This window comes from Leucoraja erinacea, chromosome 9 (assembly GCF_028641065.1).
Source record: "Leucoraja erinacea ecotype New England chromosome 9, Leri_hhj_1, whole genome shotgun sequence".
Lineage (NCBI taxonomy): Eukaryota > Metazoa > Chordata > Chondrichthyes > Rajiformes > Rajidae > Leucoraja > Leucoraja erinaceus.
The window spans coordinates 37,748,229-37,770,683 of record NC_073385.1 but is presented as its reverse complement, the minus strand read 5'-3'; the positions used below and the strand labels follow the sequence as shown (position 1 = coordinate 37,770,683).

At 42.2% G+C, this 22,455-nt stretch overlaps 1 protein-coding gene across 2 annotated transcripts; it reads right to left on the bottom strand.

The window, feature by feature from the left end:
- Positions 1-5,855: 5,855 nt before the first annotated feature.
- On the bottom strand, positions 5,856-22,029 carry sptssa (serine palmitoyltransferase, small subunit A). 2 transcript variants are annotated; one of them, XM_055640564.1, is made up of 3 exons: positions 21,940-22,029; positions 8,698-8,834; positions 5,856-6,553 (listed from the first exon to the last, which is right to left on the bottom strand). In XM_055640564.1, exons 2-3 carry the CDS (start codon positions 8,798-8,800, stop codon positions 6,450-6,452), a joined length of 207 nt encoding a protein of 68 aa, XP_055496539.1. In that variant the 5' UTR covers positions 8,801-8,834; positions 21,940-22,029; the 3' UTR covers positions 5,856-6,449. The 2 variants fall into 2 exon arrangements, with proteins under 2 accessions (XP_055496539.1, XP_055496538.1); XM_055640563.1 differs by lacking the exon at positions 21,940-22,029 and adding an exon at positions 21,641-21,825.
- Between the last annotated feature and the right edge of the window lie 426 nt (positions 22,030-22,455).

Genomic DNA, 22,455 nt, shown 5'->3' with positions numbered 1-22,455 from the left:
AGCCTCCAGAAAGCTGGAAGCTTCGTGCGGATTGTTAAAAAATGGTTGTTACCATTAAAGAATCGTATATGCAGTCTAGCTGGATAGAGCAAGACGAGGCTCAGCTGTTTCTTAAACAACTCAGACATTACATTATGGAAATGCTTTCTCAATCCCATAAACTCACGGCTGTAATCAGGAACAAACCGAAACGTGCATCCTTCATATTCAACCATGCCCAACTTTTTTGGGATATTCTCCTTCTTTGCAAAAAGTGAAACTGAACGATCAAATGTCTCAGTTTATCTTGGAGACCAGATTTCTTCCTGATCCTGTGTATGTTATGCAAAATTGGAAGATTTTCAAGTGTTCGGTGTTGAAAGTCTCCTTTATCATTTTAGAGGCATATTTTATAACATTATCCCCTTCTTGACCTTTAGGCAAACCAACAATTCGCAGATTCAGTTGACGGCTTCTGTTTTCCAGATCCATGTTTTTATTCTTGTATTGCTCAAGTGCCCGAGTATTTTCATTCATTTTCCATTCCAGTATTTCAATCTTCAAATACCTTTCCTGGCCCAAGGTTCGCAAGTTATCAATTTGTTCTGTTCACTAGATTCATCTTGTAACATAATCAACTTGTCTTGAACTTCCTTCAATTTGCTCGAAATTCCTTTCATCATTTCTTCCAAACTGCAGAATCATGTTTTCATTTATTCATTCATTTTCGATATTACTTCTCAGATACCAGAGTCGGAAGCTGCGCCTTCCCCACGCTCCTTCCTTGGAGAAGCTCTTTTTCCTCTTGTCTCCATCCTTTACACGATTGAAGCGTATAAAAGGGTTATCAACACTTTAAGAAAGGTTAGACCATGCCTTGAAATCAAGTAATAACAAGTAACATTGCAAGAAGTTAAAAGTTAAGGGAGCAAACCAAGTTACAACCTTTACAGCATGCTGCCACTAGGAGAGTCCATTGGGCCCTCGTATTCGGTGTTTGACTGTACCAGACTAGGGTGGTAAGATCCGGAATTGACATTGGGGGCTTGTCCGGGATCTCAACGGATTGCCAACATAAGTTTGCGGTCGAAGGAATCGAATCGTGTCGGATTGCGGGATGTTAAATCGGCGCCACGGTGTGACTTTAGCCACATCGGTTTTCCCCGCTCCACTTATCTGACGACGAATCGGTCATTCACTTAATTGTGCTTGGATTCCAGACGAGATCAATCAAAGGTTAGTAGTCTGGCGAACGCTGAGGGTGAGGGTTTGAGTCCCTGGAGCATTAAGAGTTGTATATGCCTGCAAGAACAGTATGTGAATGATTTGCTCTTAGCTAGTTTGGATGAACAGAGTAACTGCAAAGACACCAGCCAGTTATTAAATCACCTGTCATCCTTGGGATAAGTGGTCTCCCAGTCAAAAGTATTGATAGCTCAGAAGAAAGTTATTTGTTGCAATACTAACAGCAACAGAGCGGAGTCTAGAGGGCAGCAGGGTCAAACCTATTTGTGAATTCCCTACACCAAAAGAGGCAAGATAAATCAGACAGTGGCTCGGCTTGATAAATGATTGCAGCCAATGAATACCAAACATTGCCCTAGATACTAACAAGTTACGTAGGGAGGGTGAATTCCAAATGTCTGAGGAGGTTCAAAAAGCCTTTGAGAATTTGATAAAGGCTCTATTGCGGGCACCAGCCTTGGGAAGGCCACTTTATGACCAACTGTTCCAGTTGCATTGTACCATCCTCTCCAGATGCTCCACGTACCTATATACTTGGCACCTTTCCAACTCGATGTAGTCCATTTGAAAAGTCTCAAAGGGACCCATGGGTAAAGGTTTTTTCCCCATTCTCACAAATTACTCCTTTCTCAAGATTATGTTGTTGGCAAATAAGACAACAGCTACTAACTTTCTGAGTCAAAGTCTGTAATTTTGGATGCCACCAAGAAGTCGAAAGAGCATCGCCAATTGCTCTAGCACCACAGTGAGTTGCAAAGTGCATGAATTGTATAACCCATACTGCAAGTGTATCCGGCATACATGCCCGTCCTGCTCCAGTGCCCCACAATCCTGACATACAATCAATTGTACAACCAGGCTGTTTCCACAATCTTATATCCTTATCAGGAGCCTCCTCTTGTAACTGAATAATTTCCTGGATGGTTGGCATTGGCTTTTTCGAGGGAGACCTGTCTTTACATATACTTTTAATCTGCCTCATCATCTTAGGCACAACCACCTTGCATTCCCGGGCCACCCCCTTAGCTATCTGATCAGCACAATGATTCCCTGTCTATTGGGGTTTGGCCCTTGGTGTGGGCACTGCACTATCACTGAAACTTGCTTCTGCAACATCAAAGCTTGTAGTAGATCCGACACTCATTTTTGGTGAGATATTGGTGTTCCTGTTGAAGTTAAGAATCCTCTGTTCTTCCATTATTGGCCAAAGTCATGAACTACTCCAAATGCATATCTTGAGGGTATATTTATTTACTTTCAAGTCCTTTCCTAATATATAAGCTCTTATTAGGTACGTACTTGTGATTGTCGATGTATTCAGTAAATGGATTGAGGCCTTACCAACACTTGACAACAAGGCCTCTAATGTTGTCAAGGTGCTTATGCAAGAAATCATCCCCAGAATCGGCATTCCAATTCGGCTTAGCTCTGATAATGGTCCTCATTTTATATGACGGATAAATAAAAATTTTGTGAACAACTGGGCCTATCGACCAGAGGCTGCTGGACTGGTCGAAAGAGTGAATCAGACCCTAAAAACTAAATTGGCTAAATTAAAGGCTGAGACAGGAATTAATTGGCTTAAATTGCTCCCTCTAGCATTGTTTCAGATGCGTACTACACCTGCAGGAAGATCAAGATTAAGCCCAGCAGAAATTATATATTGACGTGCATTTAGAACTCCATGGAACCAAAATACTCCAAAGGTTGTCAATTTCCATCATATGACTACAGAGATGACCAATTATGTTCTATCCTTGACTAGATTACTAAGAGATTTACATTCTAGGGTAAGCGAGCAGCATACATTGAATTACCTACCTTGGTTTCATCTCTTAAGGTCAAGCACGCCTGGTGATTACGTGATGGTGAAGAATTGGGTGAGGAAAGGTTTGAAGGCTTGGTGGGAAGGACCGTATCAGGTTCTCCTGACAATCCCAACTGTTGCTAAGGTGGAAGGAAGGGCTGCATGGGTCCATCTTCACCATTGTAAAATTATTGATAGAAAGGTTTAAGCTGCTAACTTCTTTTCTTTAAGGAATCTCTTAATACAGGAACATCACATCGAGAGTCAAGAGTGAATCAAGCTGACATGGTGGATCAAGAGAATTCATGCCCATGTAAACGTGGGAGGTGGAGACTCGTCAGTCAGAATTCTTCGAACCAATGCCCATGTAAAGTCGGGAAGTGACTGAGTTCTGACACAACTACATCACCATCATTGTGGGATTGTAAAATGTCAACAGTTGTAATTTTACCCTGCCTGTAAAATTGTTTTGTTTTATTTATCATAGAATGATTTATTTATTTATTTTTTATTATTAGAAGCAATTGTACAGAATAAAGGCATTCGGCATCTGAAATGATACAATTATTGTACAGCTTCATTTTTAACCTTATAACCTAAATTATTAAAATGAAAAAAAAGAAAAAGAAAACAAGAAAGAAAAAAAGTAGAAAGTGAAAAGATAGATTGAAGAAGACCAAATGAGAATTCCCTAAACTACCAAAGTAGTGTGGCAGAAAGATATAGAAATAAGAAAAAAGAAAAAGAAAAGTGAAGATATACCTTGCCCCTCATCCCCCCCCGCCCGCCTCACCCAACCCAGCATCGGATTTAAATTTAAATTTGTGTTGCACCATGCTATTGTTGTAAGAATTCGGTAAAGGCTGTCCATGTCTTAAGAAATTGATCTGGTTTTTCCGCTAAGACAAGCCTAATATTTTCCAAATGTAGTGTCTCGGACATGTTTGTGATCCACATCTTCACTGTAGGGATTGTTGTCTATTTCCAAAATTTAAGTATTAATTTTTTCGCTGTTAAGGAGACGTCTTTGAAATATCGTTAGCTCAGAACAGGCCTCTGACATACCTAGTGTGATCAGTTTTATGTCGGGGTCCAATTTAGTTTTAAGTATTTTGGAAAAGATATCAAAAATTCCCCTCCAGAAGTTTTGTAATTTTGTGCGGAATGGGTTATAGTTACTTCTTGGAGGAGACATTTATCGCAGATAGGAGAGACATTTGGGAAGATCTTGTTCAATTTAGACTTTGAATAATAGTCTATGCAGTATTTTAAATTGTATTTGGGAGTGCCTAACATTAAGAGAACAGTAATGTATATATAAAAGACTTTCCTCCCAACTATCCTTTGAAATTGTTAAACCCAATTCGTCTTCCCATGCTCACTTAATTATTTCCGACGATAGGATATGTACATTTAAAAGGATATTATAGTAGGATATTAACTTATTTGTATCCGCCTTTCTGTTCATGCAATCATCTAGTATATCTGGACCCATGGAGTAATAATCTTGCGTGTGTATTTTCAGTCTCGTATTTGAAGATATCTGAAGTAATGACTACCTTTCAGATGATATTTCAGCTGTAATTCTTGAAACGAGAGAAAGGTCCCCTTCTCATAAAGGTCTCCCAGCCCTTTTAATTCCTAGGCTTTCCCATTGTACCAACACCTTGTCTAAAGTAGATGGTTTAAACAAGGGATTATTGGCGATTGGTAAGAGGAGAGAGAAATTTCTCAATTTAAGGGTTGATTTCAACTGTTTCCAGATTCGAAAGGTACTATGGATTATCTGATTTTTCTCATACATTGATTTCTTCAGATGTATTGGAGAGAGAAGAATCACGCCTATATTGAAAGGCAAACAATCTTCCCTCCATTTTTAACCAGTTTACTTGTTGGCATGTATCGTCCATACATCATAGAATGATAAAAGGGGGGAATGTGAATATGCAGGGGTTTGGATACTTGGGAAGATGTCTGTGAAACCTGTTTCATGAAGGGTGACATCATTTGCAGGGAGCAGCAGACCCATGTGACATAGATGGCTCCAGGGAGTCTGAAGCCTGGGAAGGGGTTGCAGAAGGTTTCTGTCCAGATGGCCTGCAAGTTGCCAAGATATCTGGGATTCTGCATGTGCAGCTATGCCCAAAGGCATGTTGATTGGTTGGGGGAAATGTTATGTCTCAACTATGTTGCAGTGCCGGAACTTGTGATTGGTCCAGAAGAGTGGCCTCACCAAAGATGTTTCTTTATCTAATGGTAATGTTTCTTTACTTAATGGACATGTTCCTCCCTAAGTGCTATGTGTTTAACCAAAGAGTTGTCATTCTATGTATTTTGCAGCTGGTATCGGTAATTGGCTTGTAGGGATTGCCTCCCCCAAGTACTTTCACACCCTTAGTTCGGAGGGGTATAAATGGACTGTGCTGATTGTCTTTAGTCTGTTCTACTTGCGCGAGGCTCTATTGGGCTCAAGTGGTTCCTTATTTGTATACAATAAAATGGAATTCCAGTGTTCGTATTCAGTGTTTGACTGAACCAGGCAAGTTTAGATCCGGAATTAACACTGGAGGGGAGGGCAGTTACTATTTGTTTGTAAATTGTGTTCTACATATATTCTGAAAAGTAAAAGCAGCAGCAGCAGGAGATCCAAATGGGTCATTTACCAAGAGTTAATTTAGAAAGTTGAGTCACAATTGACTTTGTCTTGCTTGTGAAGAATATCATCAGAAGTAATAACACAAAGGAGGACATGCATTCTCACTTAAAGGTCAAGCAGTAAGTGTACCAACCAATCTAAATTCTAAATAACCAAAACTACAGAAAGTCGTCATAATAATTTTATATTTAATTTCAGGACACCAAAAATATGACATCTATACAAGTTTTGACAGGTGGGCATTTTTAAATGGTATTAAAAAATGATACTTCAATATATGCATCTCATGAAATTCCAACCAGGTGCCAAAAATTCAGAAAAGTTAAAAATGTAAGTCCTCATCCCTTGATATATTATCAAATGTGGCATTTTACCAAATATTTAATTAATGAGGTCCAAGATATACTTGAATTACATATGGAATGTTACACTATAATGACATTTATATAAAGATACAATAATGCATTCACAGTGCAATAGGCACTGTCAAAAAGGCAAGTCCTGTTATCAGTAAATACAATAGCTAGATCAACAAGGGCAGCTCATTATGTTGAAAGAATGTATATTGAAACAATAAATACAAAACCATGAAATACTCTCCATTCTATTTGGGTTTGCCACTCCAAAAGCTTCTACTTTCATAATCCATTCAAGTTGAACTTCAACAGCGCTCTTACTGATTACCAAGGTGCAATTACTAAATAGAGATCTTTTTCTTTTTCCCTCGTGTTCTCCTGGTCCTTGCTCCAGGTTTAAGACAGGTCATTGGACAATCTCAAAGTAGTGTAATATTGCCATAATGTGTTGAGGCATGAAAACATAACCTGTGTACACGGCCATTCCAACAATAGATATCAATAGAGAGTCTGAGCGGTAATGTTAAGGAATAAGCTTTGTTAAAAAACATTGCAGTCATTACCAGTAAATGGGTCACAAACTTGAAAATACCTGTACTGAGCTTTTCTATGTTGTCATATAGCAATTCAATTACACATTACAGAAATTTCAAAACAAAACCGCATCTGCTCTCAAGATGATGCTTCTCTTACGACGACATCCAAGATGTCATTTTTTAGTGAATGTGCTTTTCCCCTGGCTGTCAGAGATGTATCCCTCACCTGCATCCCTTCTGTGGCCCTGTTCTGCTCTCTCTCTCTCTCCCCTCAGAAGCAACAAGGAGAGTTACCCTGGTCCCCAACTTTTACTCCATCAGTTACACATCATCCTCCTGACATTTCACTCACCTCCAACGTGATCCCACTAATCACATTTTCCCATCTGCACCCCATTCCGCCTTCCACAGAGGCTACTCCCTCCAGAACCCCTTGGTTTCCTCATCCCTTCCCACCCAAACCACCTTCTCCCCAGGTACTTTCCCTTATAATTGCAGGAGATGTAACACTTTTCCTTATACCTCCTCGCTCAACTCCATCAAGGGACCCCAGGCAGTCCTTCAGGGTGCGACATACTGTAGGTTCATATGCACCTCCTCTAACCTCATCTACTGTATTCGTTGTTCCCAATGTGGGCTCTTGTACACTGGTATCTCCAACGTTTACACACTCAAAACAAACAATTAAAAATGAACATTATCACAAAGTAAACTGGCATTTCACCTCTACCTTTCAACTCTTGATCATGACACAGTAATAATAGGCAGACTCCCTGGTGTAAATGCTGGGAAACTTGCAGAGGTTTGTGTTCCACCACACCACAAAGCTTCAGGAAGAATCCAACAGCAGAATGAAAGGGGAAATACCCAGCAAATAACTGTGTGGGAGTTTGGGACTACTGCTTTCACTTTCTTCAGACTCTCAAACTCGCGCACTGTGCGAGTCATGGAAGTACTTCATTCATAGCAGAAACTTTTGGGCTAATAATTAAGGTTATTGCATTTTCAGAAGATTCAAGGAACAAGAGGAAAAGATTGGACAGTGTGCCAGTTTAGTATTCTAAATATACTTTCATTATGATGTCCTGGTGGATATGTTAAATCGGAACACACACCAGTTTAAAAAGGTCAATTTGATAATAGGGTCTTTGATTTGTTATAAATAAATAAATGGGTCTGTTATTTACATACAAAGCAGAATATTGTATTATAAGTGACCATCACAAACAAACCCTATTTTATGTATTATTAAAAAGTTAAGAGCATGTCCTACTTAGACAAATTTTTCGGCGTCTACAGGCAACTGCCGCAAAATTTTCTACATGTTGCAAAAATGTTGGTGACAGTGGCAACAATTTTTGCTTTCATACGTTGCCATAGGTGCTGTCGTAGGTTGTCGCCAGGTGTCGTCGGTGAATTCCATTAAAACTAGTCCCTGTCATTCGCCTAAAGAATTGCCTAAGTGGAACAGGCCCTTTACGGACTTATAGCTGCATTTCCAGACCAGGTCCATAATACTGTCTGCAACATAGCATAATCATATACGAATAATCAGCGCTGGAGTCACCGCGGAGCGGGCGATGCCTACCTGGGTCGCCGTTTGGAGCTCCGGAGCATTGGGCCGTTGCTCCAACATCGTGGAGCTCTGGTGCGGAGAGCTTGCAACGCGGGCGGCGCTGAACAACATCGTGGAGGCCTGGGGCGCCTTGCAGAGGGTCTCCAGCAGCGGGATTTGGACTTTGGAAGCCGCCGACTCCGGTAGGAGGGGGCCGACTCTGTGTCCACGCCACTGAGGACGAACCGCAGCCCCGACGTCGGACTTGTATGGCTGTATGGGAATTTCATTTCACTGTGCCATCTGGCACATGTGACAATTAAATGTATCTTGAATCTTGAATCTTGAATGACTACTTTAAATGCCACCAGTTTAATTTTTGCAGTTCTATTCACTGGAAGAAAATACCTTGAACTTGCAAGAGCCTGCAGGTCTGTTTGATAAAACGTTTCTTTTTACAATTTGCTTCCTGCTTCTAAACTTTATAAATTGTTACCCTGTGGAATTCTCATATTTGTTAACTGAAACAAAAACAAAATGGCAAACACCATTTAGAAGGATACTGAATATGGTCCTTTCCCATGGCTCTAACATATATAGTGCTGTAACCAACAGGTACTGGTAGTAAAGCCAAGACATTTGTTTCCACGCTGTCCCCAGCGCCATGGTCACTTCCTCGGATTCCTCCACAAATTGCAAGCTGTGAGAGAAAAACATATACATTAATCATCAGCCCTTGGTTTATTGTGACAACTACTTCCTTAAATCACATTATCTCAGTCCAATACAATTTAATTTTTGTGCAAAAATTAAGGTGAGAGGGGAAAGATTTAATAAGAACCCGAGGGGCAACTTTTTTGACATTTTTGGGTATATGGAGCGACCTGCCAGAGGAGGTAGTTGAGGCAGGTACTATAACAACATTAAAAAAAACATGGATAGGAAAGGTTTAGAGGGGCAAGGGCCAAACGTGGGTAGGTGGGATGAGTGTACTTAGGGTGTCTTGGTCGACATAGACAAGTTGGGCTGAAGGGCCTTTTGCCATGCTGTATGACACTATGACACTATGACATTATTGGAGCAAGTTAACTTTGGTTAATATTCAGAAGACAGAAATTATACCATTAGGTAATTAAATCATAAATGCCCGCTAGAAATGTTCAGCACAAGATATACATTTTGCCTCTTTACCACAAAGACAAATATCCATCTAAATACATGTCCCAAAGACATTTGTAGTATTTAAATTATCAGAGGCTGAGAGTCTTCAATCTAGTGAAACTGGAGATGCTTGACATTGTTTTTTTCTCAGTTAATACAGAATACAGTTAATACAAAATGTCCTTTTGTACAGATTTATATGCAGGTTCAGATTGGCAAGCAAAGCTGTCATGCAATGCCATACAACACAGAAACAGGTCCTTTCGCCCACCAGGCCCAGCAAGCCAACAAGGTTCTGCATGGTAGCTGCTCTGGAAGGTTAGATCCCTTGGGATCCAAGGAGAGATAGCTGAATGGATAGAAAATTAATTTCATAGAAGGAAGCAGAGGGTGATGGTGGAAGGTTGTTTTTCAAACTGGAGGCCTATGACTAGTGGTATGCCTCAGAGTTCAGTGCTGGGCCCATTGCTGTTTGTCATCTCTGTCAATGGTTTGGATGAGAATTTACCAGGCATCATTAGCAAGATTGCAGATGACACAAAAGTGGGAGGTATTGTGGATGGTGAAGATGGCTGTCAAAAATTGTAGCAGGATTTTGATCAGTTGGGCAGGTGGGCTGAGGAATGGTTGATGGAATTTAATACAGAGAAATGTGAGGTGTTGCATTTTGGGGAAGACTAACGTGGGGTAGATGTACACCGTGAATGGTACGGCTCTGGGGAGTGTTATGGAGCTGGGGGATCTAGGAGTGCAGGCATACAATTTGTTGAAAGGGACTAGTGTAGATGGGATATGTCTATGCCTCTACTTCCTTGGAAGGCTTAGAAAATTCAGCATGTCCCCAACAACTCATCAACATCTACAAATGCACCATAGATGAGGGAACAGCTTCATTAAAGACCGTAAGAAATTGCAGAGAATTGTGGACACAGCCGAGACCATTGCACTAAGCAACTAACCTCCCATTGACTCCATGTACACCTCACGCTGCCTCAGCAAGACCACCAGCATTATCAAGAACGAGTTGTACCCCAGCCACTCCCTCTTCTCCCTTCTCCCATTGGACAAAGGTATAGTGTGAAAACATACGCCTCCAGTTGCAGGGACAGTTTCTTCCCAACTGTTATCAGGCAACTGAACCATCCTACCAACAACTGCTGAATTACTATCTACCTCTTTGGAGACCCTTGGACTATCTTTGATCGGAATTTACTGAACTTTATTTTGCACAAAACATTATTTGCTTTAGTCACGTTATTTCCTGTATCATGTATCTGTACACTGTGGAGGGCTCGATTGTAATCATGTACTGTGTTTCCGCTGACTGGTTAGCATGCAACAAAAGCTTTTCACTATACCTCAGTACACGTAAAAATAAACAATAAATAAAACTATGTTGGTCAGTGCAGGCAAGTTGGGCCGAATATCCTATTTCCACGCAGTATGATTCTGACACTATGCCAACTATCAAGAATCCATCCAAACAAATCTTGTTTACCAGCAAATGGCTCATCACCTACCAAACTGTGGCAATTCAAGACCTCATCCAGCTATTTATGTTGTTAGAGTACCCGCCTGCACATTCTGTTTAAGATTGCATCCAACGACTGTGAGAAAAAAGTTGTATCTCAGCTCCCCCCTAAACCTCTATCCTCACCTTAATCCTATGCTGTCTGGCTTTAAATACCACTGCTATGAGGAAAAAAGTTTCTCACTATCTATCCCTCCCATAATTCAATATGCCTCTATCAGATTTTCTCCTAACCTCCTCTATTCGGGATAACAGCTAGCAAGGTGCCAGGATGCTAGCAAAAGGACCCATTAACAAGTGGAGGGCTGCCATCAACCCTGTTCCCACTCCTGAATTAATTGCAATGCCACACAGATTAATGGGGCGAGTTGACATGAACACCCCCTCCTCCCTTCCTCCTGACTGGCCAGGTGGGGAGCTGAGCCTAAATGGACAGAATGCCTTGTCAAAGGCTAGGTGGTGGTCCCAGTGAGCTGAGCGGTGTGCCGCCCACACTCCAGAGCTCCAGGGTCTATCAGAGTCCCTTTGTTTCTCAATAGTCCCTCGGATCCTATTTTTTATGGTATACGTTCTATCATTACTAGATCCCACGTCCGCCCCAAAAATACAAAACCTCACTTATCCACTGCATGCCCATTTTATCAGCAGATCAGTAACATGCTGTAGACTCATCAGTAGCCTTCTCACTTTCAACAAAACCACCACTTTTCATCCGTTCATCCAATCAAAGCCGACACTTATTAAGTTTACATAGTATTTTATGTATCTGCTAACTATATTATAGTTTTGGATGTTTCAGGAATTATTACAGGCTCAGCCCCCTGCTTTACTCACTCTATACTCATGACTGCGTAGCTGGACATAGTGCGAACTCCATCATCAAGTTCGCCAACGACACCACTGTTGTGGGACGAATCACGGATGGTGATGAGTCAGAGTATAGAAATGAGATTGACCGATTGACCAAATGGTGCCAGCAAAATAACCTGGCTCTCAACACCAGTAAAACCAAGGAACTGATTGTGAACTTTGGAAGGGATAGGATAGGGACCCACAATCCCGTTTATATCAACAGGACAGTGGTGAAAAGGGTCAAGAACTTCAAATTCCTGGGCGTGCATATTTCCAAAGATCTTTCCTGGTCCCAGCACACTGATGCAATTATAAAGGAAGCACATCAGCGCCTCTACTTCCTGAGAAGATTATGGAGAGTCGGTATGTCAGGGGACTCTCTCGAACTTCTACAGGTGCACAGTAGAGAGCATGCTGACTGGTTGCTTGGTTCAGCAACTTGAACGTCCAGGAGCGAAGAAAAAAAATGCAGAACGTTGTGACCACTGCCCAGTCCATCATCGGCTCTGACCTCCCCACCATCGAAGGGATCTATTGTAGTCGCTGCCTCAAAAAGGCTGCCAACATCATCAAGGACCCACACCATCCTAGCCACACACTCATCTCTCCGTTGCCATCGGGAAGAAGGTACAGGAGCTTGAAATCTGGTACATCCAGGTTCAGGAACAGCTTTCTCCCCACAGCCATCAGGCTATTAAACTCACCATCAAACAAACTCTGAACCATAACAGCCTATTACACTTTATCTGTTTATTTATGTGTATATATATATATATATATATATGGTCTATGCTATATAGACACACTGAACTGTTCTGTATTTATGCTTACAATATTTTGTTGTGCTGCAGCAAGCAAGAATTTCATTGTCCTATCTGGGACACATGACAATAAACTCTCTTGACTTGACAATAACCTGCATTTGGAGGAAGAGATTATAACCATTACATATTAGTAGGTTAAGTGGGGAAATGAGTGACGGAATGATCATTGTTGTTGGAAACTATTGTCAGGATTAACTAAGATATTAGAAAATAAGTTGAAATCAGTCTGGTCAACTCAGATTTGAGGCTTGGCTGGAGTAGCTGCGAAATTAAGGATGAATTTCCCAGCTGGCAAGTACACAAAATATCCTGCTCGCTACGGCAACACTAAAGAGGCAGCAGAGGAATAAATCTACTTCATAAAACATTGTAATATGGTGGTAAGGCATCCATGGGTGTTGATAGCATCCACGTGGAACCTTGCATTTGTTTGATCTGGATAAGAGTTACTTTTAATCACTCTTTTGTTCTTTGTTCCTCCAATTTGTTATTCCAGCCTTCACCCAGATCTCCCCTGCGCACCCTCCTCTTTGCTTTCAACATTAAAAGCTGTTTAATCACCATCTTTTCAATTCTTATAAAATGTCATAAAAAAAAGCCAGACATTGTATGACCTGATTAATATTTCAGCCTTTTTTTTGTTTTTTTATTACCTTTACAATACCTTGCAAGGTTATTTCAATCCAATAACCTTTGTGCATTTTCAGATTTTCTTAAACATTAGAAGTTTATATATCTAAAACTAAAAGTACCTCAATAAGTGATCACCAGCTGTGCAAACCAGCCCCAGCTCGGCTCTGCCGGGTTAGCCGGCAGCCCTCCATGTCCACCCCCATCCCCTCAGTCTGACACCAAGATCCTGCTGAAGATGGGCAGCCACCGGCTCGATGAAGTGGCAGCGGGTACCATAGGGGCAGAGAGCGCAGCTCGGCCAGGCCGTGGGCGAACTGGCACTTGTCGCCGTAGCGGCCCATTGGGGAGCGGGTTCCTCTGGAGTTGGAGCTGGCCATGGGTCTGTGGGTTTGTGCTGCTGGCTGACGTTTCTGGCCGCCCTTTGGGCGGGACACTCGGGGACACTCGAGGGGGGGGGGGGGGGGGGGGGGGGGAACCGGGTGACGACCGGTGACGATCCAGGCGGGGTCGGCGGGGGACACGGGTTTGATCCTTGCTGCAAATGAGGCGTGGTTCTGCGGATGAGAGCTGGTCCAGCATTCCCACCCCCACCCGGTCTATCCCCACCTCCCCCCTTGTGTGGCGCTGAGCTGCTTTGTGTGAACAGGGCTTTATTTCCTCTGTATTTTCGATCTTTCATTACTCTAGATAAAGAAATACGGTTTTAAAACTATTAATTAGTTGCATTTAATTTGCCTTTGTACAAAGCTGCGATATTTTTCTCGTTTTTATTGGTTCATGCCTCCGTGAGTGAGCAAGATCGCGAAGATAAATGACACGCATTTTTTATATTTTTTTCTTGAGGGTGGGGGGAATGAAATTAAATGTATGATTTCTATAACTTTCAATAGACTTTAAGGAGTTCTTTGTACTGATTAAATTGCTGCAGCTACAGCAGAGCTGCAAGTTCAGCTATTCTTCCTGTTTTTTTTAACCCCCTCTCCGCTAAAAAAAAATCTTCAAAGCATCAACTTTCCATGACATAAAATATTTCATCTTCATATCTTTGAATCAACCATGACAAATAGAAGCTTAAAAAAAGGCAAAAAAATCAGACCAAAGGTATACTCACTGTATCTATAGTGCTGAGATCCATTTACTGTTTATAGCTCATGACCTTTGACAAATCCCATGATTACTTGCATTTTTCAGAATACCAAACTCACTTATTGGTTAATCTACCATCTTCCCTCATCAGGCCCCATAAATGATCCCAGGCCCAAGAAAATAGTTGAATATTAACTGCCTTCTCAGTTCGGGATCAATTAGGGATGGGCAACAAATGATGGCATTGAATGTGCTACCATTCACATACAATTATTAAATTAATGTTAAAGTGCTAGCTTTAAATGTGAAATTCATAGCTTTGTTAACCAATCTACCACTGTTCTTGGAGTAAATGTAGATATCTGAGAAGGGCAAATAATAGTGCAAGCTTGCTCAGCGAATGGTTTATTAATGTTCATTGATGTCAAGAAATTTTCACATGGAGAAAGGAAGAGTGCTCAAAGAAAGCACACAACCAATTGAATAAAACTGAAAAATGTTGGGTTGACTGACAAAAAGCTTTCTCATGCCACAACAAATGTACTTACAGAAAGTATATGTCCTCTAAAACAGGGTATAAGAGGGTCACAATGACTAAAAATGAATGCCTACACAAAACAGAAAGTGAAAAGTAGTCAAAGAATGAGTGTAAGGGGCAGGAATTCATAGTAGGTACAGGGTAAGGTTAAATACATCTTGCATTTATCTTAGCTGGAGAAAGATGCTGCCAATACAAAATAACTGTCAATACAAAGAGTAAAGGAACCATTTAAAATATCAGCTGCATTTTAAGAGGGTGGGGAAGCAATAAAACACCTAGTCTAAATGAGATGCATTTTAGGTTAATACGAGAACAATCTTTGAGATGTTTTGATATGGGGTGGTACAAAGGGAGGAAGATTTCAGGTAATGTAATCCTTTTAAGAAAAATAAAGGCCAGTCAGTTCATCTGCAATGCTAGGGATCCAAAGTAAAATTACCTGTGACCAATGAAGTGGTACTTAAAAAGCTAAGGCACCAGCTATATACCAGCAACCTGTGCCACTGCCTGACCCATATGATTACAGATACATACCAGTCTGCAATTCTGAAATGCAAACAATAATAAGATTGAATTGAACTGCTTGACATTACTGATAGTGAGTCACAAACAAATTGACATAGGGTCAACAAGGTGAGAGTGTTAAACGCATGGCTCAATGATTGGTGTGGGAGAAGTGGGTTTGAATTCATGGGGCATTGGCATCAGTATTGGGGGAACGAGGAAGCTGTTCTGATGGGTCGGACTCTACTGAACCCTGCTGGGACCAGGGTCCTGGCAAATTGGTAACTAGAGTTGTAGATAGGACTTTAAACTAAATAGTGGGGGATTTGAATGGAAAAAGTATGAAAAAAGTTAAAGGGAAGGAAAGTTAAAGGGAAGCACAGGGGAGGTTACATACATCTCCAGAATAAGAAATAGGACAGAAAGTTTAGAAAGGGATAAGAGTGAGGCAATTGAGAAAGGGGTGATGAATGCAGAACTGAAGGTGTTTGTATTATACAGTGATACTGATACATCCAGGAACAAGGTGGTTGAGCATGTAGCTTGGTTAGAAATTTGGTGAGTGTAACATGTGGGCATCACAGTGTTGTGGCTGAAAGAGGATCAGAACTGGGAACTGAACCTCCAAGGATACACATTTTATCGTAAAGCACATAGGATCAGAGGATGCGGGTAGAGTGAAGACACTACGAGAGTAAAAAGAGTTATATACAGGTCTCTGAATAGTAGCCGGGAGTTAGGGTACAAATTACACCAGAAGGTAAAAATGGCATGTAAGGAATGCAATGTTCCAGTTGTCATGGGGGATTTCAATATGCAGGTAGACTAGGAAAATCATGTTGGTATTCAATCTCGAGGGAAAGAATTATAGTGCCTAGAAGATGGCTTTTTAGAGCAGCGTGGTCGAGACCACTCGGGACAAGACAATTCTGGAGTTGGTGGTGTGTAATGAACCAGACTTGATTAAGAAGCTTAAGGTGAAGGAACCCCTTAAGGTGAAGGAACCCCTAGGAGGCAGTGCTTGTAATATGATAGATTTCAACCTGCAGTTTTAAGAGGGAAATGCTGAAATCGGATGTATCAGTATTACTGTTGAGGAAAGGTATCTGCAGACACATGAGGGAAGAGCTGTTAACTAGAAGGGGACCCTAGCAGGAATGATGGAGCAGCAATGGCAGGGGTTTCTGGGAGTAATTCAAAAGACGCAGGATCTTTTCATCCCAAAGAGGAAGAAGCACACTGAGGGGAGAATGAAGTAATTGTGGCTGACAAAGGAAGTCAGACAACATAAAAGCAAAAGAGAAGGTATATAACATAGCAAAGATTAGCAGGAAGCAAGAGGATTGGGATTTGTTAATAAACCAACACAAGGCAAGTAGAAAAGTAATAAGGGGAGAAAAGGTGAAATATGAAGGTAAGCTAGCCAATAAAATAAAAGAAGATACCAAAAGCTTTTCAGATATATATGTAGAGTAAAAGAAAGGTAAGAGTGACATTGGACCGCTGGAAAATGACATGGGAGTAGGAATGGGGAACAAATAAATGCTGGATGAACTGAATACGTTTTTTGCTTCTGTCTTCCCAGTGAAAGACACCGGCAACATTTCAGTAATTCAAGAGAGTCAGAGGAGAAAAATGAGTGTCGTCACTGTTACTGAGGAGGAGAAAGCTGAAAGGTTTGAAGGTGGATAAGTTACCTAGACCAGATGGACTACACCCCAGGGTTCTGAAAGTGATAGCTGTAGGGATAGTGGAGGCATTAGTAGTGATCTTTCAAGAACCACTAGTCAGAAATCTTTCCAGACGTCAGGAAAATCGCAAATGTAACTCCACTGTTTAAGAAGAGAGGAAGGCAAAAGAAAGGAAATTATAGCCCAGTTAGTCTGACTACTGTGGTTGTTTAGATTTGAGAGTCCATTATGAAGGATGAGGCTTCTGGATACTTGGACGCACATGATAAAATAGGCTGAGGTCAGCATAGTTTTATTAACGGCAGATCTTGTCTGACAAATTTGTTGGAATTCTTAGAGGAAGTAACAGGATAGACAAAGGAGTGTCAGTGGATGTTATTCGTTTAGATTTTCATAAGGCCTTTGATAAGGTGAGGCTGTTAAAGATAGGAGCCCATGGTATTAGAGGTAAGGCACTAGCATGGATACTAGCATGGATACCATAGGGAGAGGGGGTGTAAGGAGAGGGGGTGTAGGGAGAGGGGGTGTAGGGAGAGGGGGTGTAGGGAGAGGGGTGTGTAGGGAGAGGGTGTAAAGAGAGGGGGCTGTAGAGGGGGGTGTAGGGGAGGGGGCTGTGGGGAGAGGAGATTGTGAGCAGGGGATGTGTGGGGGAGGGGGCTGTGGGGGGGGGGGGGTGGGGGGGGGTGTATGGGGGTGTAGGGGAGGGTGTAGGGGGGAGAGATATTGGGGGGTGTGGGAGAAGTGTAGGGAGGTGTAGCTTGGGGGGGTGTTTTTGGGGAGAAGGTGTGGGGGAGGTGTAGGGGTGTGTAGAGGGGGGTGGGGGAGTGGGGAGGGGTGTGGGGGGGTGTGGGGGTGTGGGGGGGGGGGTAGTGGGGGGTGTAGTGTAGGGGGGGGCGTGTAGGGGGAGGGAGGGTATAGGGGGAGGGGGCTGGGTGTAGGGGAGGGAGAGTGTGGGGATAGGGGAGGGGGTGGTGTGGGCCCCCGCTCGCAGAACACTGTTAATGGTGCCTCATTATGGGACCAACGAGACAGATCTGCCAAACAGTTAGCACAGGGGTGATGGGACAAAAGGCCAACACTTTCTATATCATTCTATAAATACATTATTCCTGGAAATTCAGATTTTTAAACATTTACATAAATGCTTTAAATACAAGTGTTTTGTTTGAAACTTACATTCAATACAACTGCAGGACCTTGCTGCTAATGGACATTATACACCTTGTCAAAATCCCATTGTTTTTTTTTAAAAGGTCCCCACTCAAGAGAACTCAATTCTGTTCTTCCCAGTTGGTTACTCGTTTTGTCAGATTATGATCTCACACAATTGCATCTGTGATGTGTACACATTCATGTATGTGTTGCAAAACCATCTATATTTCAGAATTTTGAACATCTAAATTAAAACCTAACTTATGAAGTTCATTATGATTACAATCCTCAAGGTTAAAAGTTGGTATTTATAATCAGCTCATATCTAGAGAGAGAGTACAGAGGAGATTTACTAGAATGTTGCCTGGGTTTCAACAACTATTACAGAGATAGGTTGAATAAGTTAGGTCTTTATTCTCTGGAGCGCAGAAGGTTAAGGGGGGACCTGATAGAGGTCTTTAAAATGATGAGAGGGATAGACAGAGTTGATGTGGACAAGCTTTTCCCTTTGAGAATAGGGAAGATTCAAACAAGAGGACATGACTTCAGAATTAAGGGACAGAAGTTTAGGGGTAATACGAGGGGGAACTTCTTTACTCAGAGAGTGGTAGCGGTGTGGAATGAGCTTCCAGTGGAAGTGGTGGAGGCAGGTTCATTGGTATAATTTAAAAATAAGTTGGATAGGCATATGGATGAGAAGGGAATGGAGGGTTATGGTATGAGTGCAGGCAGGTGGGACTAAGGGGAAAAAAAAATTTGTTCGGCACGGACTTGTAGGGCCGAGATGGCCTGTTTCCGTGCTGTAATTGTTATATGGTTATATGGTTATCTGCAGCTGGCAATAAATTAGTTTAATATTTTGGTTTATAAATGCATTTAATCTGCATGTTTTACTCCCTGCTCACCCAGCATATCACCACTGGTCAATATAGAGGAGTCTTCCAAATACCATTGGTGTAAATACTGTTAAGCCTAAAACAGATGGTCATATCTACTTCCTTTGTGTTAGCATTACATATGCAGCAAACTTAAATTTCCAACCACAATTTTGAAATAATTCATTAGTCAAGAGATGCAACAAACAATTCTGAACAATAATAATATTCAAATTACCCTTACCTCCCTTCCTTACTTTCTCCAGTGCTAGATACATGACTTAACATGAGCATGCTAAATACTCAAAATATACAGTGCCCTCCATAATGTTTGTAACAAAGACCCATCATTTATTTATTTGCCTCTGTACTCCACAATTTGAGAAAAAAAATCACATGTGGTTAAAGTGCACATTATCAGATTTTAATAAAGGGTATTTTTATACATTTTGGTTTCACCATGTAGAAATTACAGCAGTGTTTATACAAAGTCCCCCATTTCAGGGCACCATAATGTTTGGGACACAGCAATGTCATGTAAATGAAAGTAGTCATGTTTAGTATTTTATTGCATATCCTTTGCATTCAACGACTGCTTGAAATCTTCGATTCATGGACATCACCAGTTGCTGGGTGTCTTCTCTGGTGATGCTCTGCCAGGCCTATATTGCAGCCATCTTTAGCTTATTATTGTTTTGGGGGCTGGACCCCTTTAGTTTTCGCTTCAGCATATAAAAGGCTATTGGGTTCAGATCAAATGACTGATTTGGCCCACTCAGGAATTGATCAGTTTTTAGCTTTGAAAAATTCCTTTGTTGCTTTAACAGTATGTTAGGGATCATTGTCTTGCTGTAAAATGAACCACTGGCCAATGAGTTTTGAGGCATTTGTTTGAACTTGAGCAGATAGGATGTGTCTATACACTTCAGAATTCATTATGCTACTACCATCAGCAGTTGTATCATCAATGAAGATAAGTGAGCCAGTACCTTCAGCAGCCATACATGCCCAGGCCATAACACCCCCACCACCGTGTTTCACAGATGATGTGATACGCTTTGGATCTTGGGCAGTTCCTTCTCTCCTCCATACTTTGCTCTTGCCATCACTCTGATATGTTAATCTTCGTCTCATCTGTCGACAAAACCTTTTTCCAGAACTGTGGTTGTTTGTTTAAGTACTTCTTGGCAAACAGTAACCTGGCTATTCTATTTTTGCGGCTAACCAGTGGTTTGCATCTTGCAGTGTAGCCTTTGTATTTGTGTTTATAATTTGTTTGGTTGTTTTGTTGTTTGTCTTTTGCACAAAAGTCCGCGAGCATTGCCACTTTCATTTCACTGTACATCTCGTATGTGTATGTGACAAATAAACTTGACTTGACTTGGTTCATGAAGTCTTCTGCGAACAGTGGTCATTGACAAATCCACACCTGACTCCTGAAGAGTGTTTCTGATCTCTCAGACAGATGTTTGGGGATTTTTCTTTATTATAGAGAGAATTATTCTGTCATCAGCTGTGGAAGTCTTCCTAGGCCTGCCAGTCCCTTTGCGATCTATAAGCTCCCCAGTGCTCTTTTTCTCCTTAATGATGTTCCAAACAGTTGATTTTAATAAGCCTAAGGTTTGGCCGATGTCTCTAACAGATTTATTCTTGTTTCTCAATCTCATATGGCTTCTTTGACTTTCATTGGCACAACTTTGGTCCTCATGATGATAAACAGCAATAAGGGTTTCCAAAGGTGATGGAAAGACTAGGTGCTGAGAGCTCTTATACCTGCATTAAGGAGGCAATGAAACACACCTGAACAACTACAAACACCTGTGAAGCCATGTGTCCCAAACATTATGGTGCCCTGAAATGGGGGGGACTCTGTATAAACACAGCTGTAATTTCTACATGGTGAAACCAAAATGTGTAAAAATACGCTTTAATAAAATCTGACAATATGCGCTTTAACCACATGTGATTTTTTTTTCGATTACAAATCTCAAATTGTGGAGTACAGAGGCAAATAAATAATGATGGGTCTTTGTCCCAAACATTATGGAGGGCATTGTGATTGTGGTCATCCATTTTACTGTCACGTCTCTCCCTTCATAACTTATTCCGACACAAATACCAATTATTTGTGACCCAAGCTTACTTGATTTAAAAGTGACAATCGCACAATAATCACATACATTTCCTCTTGCCCACTCCAAGTGCCAGGTTTACTTCAGCTACAAACCTGGAAGTATTCTTGCAAACGCGCAAAATTGCCTATTCACAAACACACAAAGAGTTGGGAAATAATATTTCTGAATTGTAAAATGAAGTACTGGAATTTGGGAGTGTGAAGAGTAACAAAATCACTGTGCCAGAAGTCAACCAGTCAGTCCATGGAATCGGTATCAGATTGTACAGTCAGTCACACCGCACAGAAACAGGCCTTTCAACCCAACTCGTCCTATATGACATTTTAATAGACCTCATAATTTAACTCCAAAGGTCACTGTTAGAAACAAATACACCAGTGCTCCCAGGTAAAACAGTAGGTAGGGCCCATCGGCCCGGGGATCCCGTGAAGTTTCTGGCAAGAGAAGAGGACACAATAACAAGTGGAGGGCCGCCATCAACCATCTTCCCGCCCCTGAATGACGGGTGTTACCAGACGCACCTGTGGTGCGAGTTGCCATGAACACCCATCCTCCCTTCCTGTACCGACTGGCCTGGCCTGGCCTGGCCGCAGCGGGGAGCCGAGCCGAGCCGAGCCTTGGGGGACGGGGTGTTCTGTCAAAGGCCACGGGTTGGACGGAGGGAGGTCCCGGCGATCTGCGCCCCGCCGTCCGCACTCCAGTGCCCCGGGCTCTCCAAACCCGCCATCGCGTCGGGCAACGACACCGATCAACATTAACCCCCGCCCCGCTGGCCGACCACTCTCGCCCGCCCGCCCGCAGCTGCCCCGACCGACATTACCTCCGCCACTGCTCGGCCCCTTCTCGATGGCGCCACCCGGCTGCGGCGACCCGAGGCACCGCCTCTCGCCCACCCAGCGCCCCCCCGCGGCCGAACGGTGCAGGAGCGTAACGGCAGCCGGGAAATAACAAAACATCACCACCTGCATCTGCGTGGAAGGGGAGGCGAATGGGTCCGAAGAAGGGTTTCGCCCCGAAACGTTACCTATTTCCTTCGCTCCATAGATGCTGCTGCACCCGCTGAGTTTCTCCAGCATTTTTGTGTACCTGCGTGGAAGGTTGCATTTACTACTTCACTCGGTCTGAGGGGAACGCATGTTAAAGGACTGTCGAGAGATCGCCAAAGTCAGGGTTGAGTTTGAGTGTACATACATAGATGGTGGAATTATATTGAGCGTAGCATTTACGAGTCGTCATTAGATACAGGAGAAGTGCCGGTATAGGCTGGAGGGGGCAAATGTTGTCTCTATTAAGAAGGGCTGCAGAGAAAAGGCTGGGAACAAAAGACCAATGATGA